We start from the raw sequence: 5,873 nt of genomic DNA on the forward strand, positions 1-5,873 counted from the left end.
CTTTAATATCCCAAGCAAAATTTAAACTGCCACTGTAACCAGGCAGAGAGAGAACAGAGTGTCTTAGAAACACACCCAGAAACTCTGCTCCTCAGGTGGAAGCTGATGGACAAGGTAATAATACAGCACAGCACTACAGAATATTTTTCCCTATTGAGGAAGATGCTTTTGAAAGACTAAACCACAGAGCAAGTCTGGGAATAGGTTGCTGTTACCTTACCTACCTTTATCATAAGTCTTTACTTTCAGAAGCAATGTTGATAACCTACACCGAACCAGAAAACATTCTATTCACAGAAGCATAAGACTTGGTTTAACTTCTTCATTTGGGTTTCAGTATTTTAAACATATGTGATCATACAGTGGAAAATAGATATTTACATAATATAAGTGTGTATTACAAAAGCAGTTACCAAAAATACATTCAATAAGTATCTGGCTGATGGTTCGATTTCTCTCTCTCTCTCTGTGCTTATTAGCTCCTGGGATGCTGGTCCTCTAAAGAGCATCGTCCTGATCAACTCATTAGGGAAAGCAAAGTGAACAAATGAGACCTTTCTCTACGTCAAAGTTATTGCAACCCCACCTACGCATAAGAGGAGCTCAGGTGTCTCCACTAACTGTTATATATAAGGCATTCAGTTGATGAGGTCCTGCAAGAAGGAGGCAAGAAGGTAAGATGAGCATATACTCCTTGCAGAAGTTGGACAGAAATGTTAGCAGCAACAGAGGTCACTCATGTTCTGACTGATCTGATTCTTAGGCCATGGATTAAGGCAGTAGGGTAGATGGTAAGAGCTACAAGAGTCACCTGATTTGGAACTGAGTAGAGAGCACTCACACAAGGCAGCGACAACAACACTTCTATGACACTGAGAAGTCTCATGCAATGCAAGGCAGTGGTAGTAATTTGTTCCTGAAACACAGAAACCAGTAAATGCCATGTCAGCCCCCGCTCTGTTCTGCAGGGTGCAGACATCTACAGATTCTCATTTCTTCCCAGATTTGGCTCCTTCCTCATCCTCCACAGGTGTGTCTAATCCATCAAAGATGTCATCCGGAACCTCCTGTTTCATCTTGTTTTCCAAAACAGAGATGCGCTGTTTGAGCTTCATCTGAGCAATATTATACTCGGCCAACACTCGAGAAAAACGGGTGTTCAGTGTCTCCAGGTTGGACTCCAGCCGATCCAGCTTTTCCTCTACTTCCTTCCCTTCCAGGCTTGCTTCAGCTTCAGACTCATCCAGCAGCCCTTCCTTCATCAGGATCTCCCGGCCACGCTCCTCCAGCACCTTCTTAGCATCAGGATATTCAGTGACTGCTTCCATTAGGTCTTCCTTAGACAGGCAGAAGAGATCAGAATAGCCAAGACTTCGGATGTTGGCTGTGCGCCTGTTGCCCATTTTGCTCCCTTTAATGTTGAGGATGCTGATCTCACCAAAGCAGAGTCCTGCGGTGAGTAAGGCATATTGAGTCACTCCATCATCTGCCACCACAGCCAGTTTCCCCTCCTTGATGATGTACATCTCCTTGCCAATGTCCCCCTTTCGGCAAACATAATCCCCCGGGCTGAACACCTGAGGCCGAAGTTTCAGCACCAACTCTACCAGCAGGCCTGATTCACAGTCCTGGAAGATCCTTACCTTCTTCAGTGTCTCCAAGTGCACATTGATGGCAATCTCTGCCCGCAGTTTGTCAGGGAGGTTCTTTAGGACCTCACGTTCATCTACTGCCTTCTTGTTGGTCCATAGGTAGTCAAACCACTTGATGACCTTGGCTTCCATTTCCTTGCTGACCTTGCGGAACTGCATATAGTGCTTGATGGCATCAATTTTTGCCTGGAACTCTGCCCTGGTAGCATTCATATTGGATATCATGGAGCCCACATTCCCGACAATGGTGGCAAAAATGAGGACACCAATGAGGAAATCAACAATGACAAAAAGGTACTCCTCATCAGTCACTGGAGGAGGAGTTTCTCCAATAGTAGTCAAAGTCAGAGTGGACCAGTAGAGGCAATAGACATACTCCCGGCTGAGGTACCCGTACTCAGGGTCTGTGATGTTGGGGTACACCCAGGTGTCTGTCCCAAAGCCAATGGACTTAGAGATGGCATAGTAAATGCAGGCATTCCAGTGGATGATGACCAGGATGTACAGTACCAGGTTGCTAATCCTGAAGATGTTCGGGTAGCTAGTCCTGGTTTCAGTCCGATCAAAAAATTCAAACATGCGGGAGAAGTGGAGTAGCCTGTTGAAGCGCAGCTCAGGCCGATGGATTCCCACTGCAATATACACCAGGTCTGTAGGCAAGACAGAGAGGACGTCCAGCTTGAACTGCAAGGTTTGGACATACTTATCCCACAGCTTCTTAAGGTCCCTAACCAGCAGGCCCTGTTCCAGGAAACCTAACAGAAATGCAAAACATAGAATTAGCTTGGTTCAGTTACATTTGTTCATTTGTTCTCCTGCCTTTGACCAAAGCTATATATGTTAAAAAGACACTGAAGTTTCCATCCTCAACACAGCCTGAATTAATACAGCACAGAAAATTACACAGCAGCCTGCTACATCCTAAGAACATTAAATTCTACTATTTTCTATTCAGATTGTTCATTAACTTCACAGATACCACATCAGAGATACAGACCTTAAACCATGCCAGAATACTAATGGTAATGTGGGTAATTTTGTACAATTATTCAAAGGTGAAGGTAAAATCTGGGATAATTAATCTTTCATTCTGAAACTTACTCTATTTCTCAGAGCTTTTAATTAAATTCTTCCTCTGGGGGCTAGTCCCTGCCAGCTAGCTCCAAGGCATCACTGAAGGCCCTTCTTCTAGAACAGCCACAGAGCAAGCTCCTCCCTGACAGGTCAAATCAGATCTTATGTGATGATATTGAAGAAAATCCTTCTTGGTCTTTGTCTCCTCAGCTCACCTGTGCGTGACCGGATTACAATATCAGCAATGTAGATGCAGTCTGAGATATAATCCAGCACAAGCCAGAGGATGAAGTAGCCCCTCTGGAGATCACTAAAGCAGGCTCTGCAGGAGAACCACATGATAGAGGTCAGAAAGAGAGAGAGTATTATCAGGTTACCAAAGTCCACTCACCCATTTCGCCCTCCCCACAAAGCCCTATCTCCTAATGGTGTGGTTCCTGGGCTGCTCTACAAAGCACTGCCCATAGTAGGCACAACTGACTTTTGACAATTGCTAACCATCCCCTTTCCCTTTGGAAATTAAATCTATCACCTTTTAGAACATCTGTTCTCCATTGATCTAGGTAATGATGTTCCTAAAACTGCCTCTCAAATGGGGGTCCCTATCCTACAGTCTAATTTGTCTCTACTACCCTCCAAATTCCATTCTCACAAGTTCCACCCATGTGTGTCAAAGCACAATAGAATTGGGTTCCCCTTTCCACTCCCATGACACCAATGAAACTGGGACTTTTATTTTTTATTAGCCTAAAAAAAAGCAGCATGCAGCATGCCCAGTCCCAGCTGCCGAGACTGGTCCCAAAGAAAGCACCCAATGAGACAGAAGGGTTACAGAATGGCATAACCTTGGAAGGCCTCCTGCTTACCTTGCCACAAGCAAGCACCAGTTATAAAGGACGGGCAGTGCAATGACAGGCAGCCAGCGGTAATACCAGTCCCCAGAAGGATCCACCACAAACACCATCCATTTCTTCCTGAAAACAGAACCAGAGAGAACCAGAACCTAGGAGACTGCACACTGATAATGGAGCAATGACCCTTAACTAAAACTCTGTTTAATCACTACAACAATGAGTGCTGAGTGCCTTCCATCTAAGGAATGTTAGGTACTTGATGAAGTTCATCAATTAAACTCCTCTTCACCCAGTTCCCTCTTGATGTAGGTAAAGCATCTATGCACTATGTTAACTGATGGGGAACATGAAAGAGGTCACAAGGACTTTGCTGCAAGTCAGTGACAGTCAGGAACAGAATATGGCTTTCTAGGTTCCCAGGCTCCTACTCAAATCACTAAAAAGGCCCTCTGACAGACAATGCAGACATGGTACGTGATAGTTGTAGCTCTGAGGTAGCTCACAACTAACAGTAATCAGGGCAGGAAGTGCAATAGATATCTGTACTGCTGAGGGAAGCACATGGTGCTGCCATGGTGAAGGGTGCAGTCTACTTGCTGAGTGGCTGGGTCCAGCTCTTACTCTGTTCCCATGCATTTGATCCTGTTTTGGGGCATTAAGGCAAATCCTGGCTTTGCCCTAATGGTCACATTCAAAAACTCCCCACACCTTAGACTGCAGAACTTGCTCCCAGAGATGTAACACACCCATTTGCCAGATCTTATTAAAATACCATGCCCCTCCCTCATCAGTGCTGCTTCTCCTGCCTCCATAACTGTAGTCTCTAACTTTGGTTTACTTCTTTGGTGTGGCATGGTTGTCACCAGCAAGAATGCTGCAACTTCTGGGATCAGTGCATTTAGCAGAGCTGTCAGACAAGGCTTCCACATGGCCACACACAGTGGTCTTTCAGTAGTACTAATCAAAGATGAGCAGGGTTCAAAATAGCTTGCATTATTCTCAGAGAAGTAGTCTGTCTCCTATCACTGCTTATACAGCACCTAACACAGAGGAACTTTCATTTCAAGTCCAGATCCAAACCAATGGTTCTAAACATTTTTAGACTAGAGGCACCCCTCATTAGACTTAAGGCGCCACTGGAAAATGCTAGCTCTTAGCTTTTACTTGTTTTCTAACTATAGAAAAAATAGTAGAGCAATTCCTCTGTGGCAAAGAACTCAGAAAACCCACAGGAGGTCAGAATGTTTGAGACACTACAGATTCCTTTTTGAAATCTCTAGATTTATCCTGTGAAACATGTTTTCACACTTAATAGTACTAACATTGTGTAGCACTCTGTGACACCTTTGAAAGGATTTCAAAACACCCCAGAGTGCTATTGGACCCTGGTTGAGAATCACTGCTCCAGTCACTGTAGTAATACAAATACTACTAAATGCTGTTTTTAAATGTATACAGCAGAGGGCACCAGTGTTATCACAGAATCAGACCATGGAGTTGCTCTCTGTGATATCAGGACACAAACACAATGGAAGCTGGAAGCAGGGTTAAAGATGAAATGAAGGAATAAAGTCAGCTGTCTGTTTTTGCGTGGTGCTATCTTTAAGCCTGGTCCTGAAAGCCCCCTCTACACAAATCTCCCCTATACACTGAGGATTTCAAGCACAGACGTCTGGCATGGGCTTGCACCTGGAGTTACAATGACATGGAACTTTCACAAGCATCTATGATGTGAGAGGGTTTACCCCCATCAGACCCAAAGAAATCTCAGTGTTAGTCATCATCCTAACCAACCTAGCCATTGGGTAGGACTGTCACCCTTCCTGCATTGTTCAGGATAGCCCTGAATTTACAGTCCATTGTCTGGATAATCTGCATACCATCTTCAGAATAACCCCAGGCTGGCAAACACTGAACAACCACTATGTTTGCCTTCACATCCTGTTAACATGTTGATGTTTAACTTCACTGAGGCATGACCTAAAGCAGCAGACAAATATTATTTCATAGATTTCATAGACATTAGGGCTGGAAGGGACCTTGGAAGATCATCAAGTCCAGCCCCCTGCCCGGAGGGCAGAAAGTCAGCTGAGGAGACCAAATCTGGAGACCAAACCTCAGAAAATTAGCAGCTTTCTATTAAAAGCTCACTGGGAGAGGGGCTTAGGGGTCTGGGAGCTCAGGTAGTGTTTCCATCAATCCTCCCAGTCTCGGGCTATGGGCTGAGGAGGGAGAGGAGGATCCATGTAGTGAACCAAAGACTGCAGAGCTGGTGTCATCGGGAAGGCTTTGG

At 44.8% G+C, this 5,873-nt stretch overlaps 1 protein-coding gene across 1 annotated transcript in view; it reads right to left on the reverse strand.

Moving 5' to 3' along the window:
• Positions 1 to 308: 308 nt before the first annotated feature.
• Positions 309 to 5,873, reverse strand: part of CNGA2 (cyclic nucleotide gated channel alpha 2) — a 23,570-nt gene continuing 18,005 nt past the window's right edge. Inside the window, exons 5-7 of the mRNA XM_019540293.1 lie at positions 3,593 to 3,700; positions 2,942 to 3,048; positions 309 to 2,407 (exon numbers count right to left, since the gene is read on the reverse strand). Of these exons, the coding sequence (XP_019395838.1) occupies positions 990 to 2,407; positions 2,942 to 3,048; positions 3,593 to 3,700 (1,633 nt within the window). The 3' untranslated portion in view covers positions 309 to 989. The remainder of the gene's footprint in view (positions 2,408 to 2,941; positions 3,049 to 3,592; positions 3,701 to 5,873) is intronic.

Source organism: Crocodylus porosus, unplaced genomic scaffold, assembly GCF_001723895.1.
Source record: "Crocodylus porosus isolate Cpor-Errol unplaced genomic scaffold, CroPor_comp1, whole genome shotgun sequence".
NCBI classification, from domain to species: Eukaryota; Metazoa; Chordata; order Crocodylia; family Crocodylidae; genus Crocodylus; species Crocodylus porosus.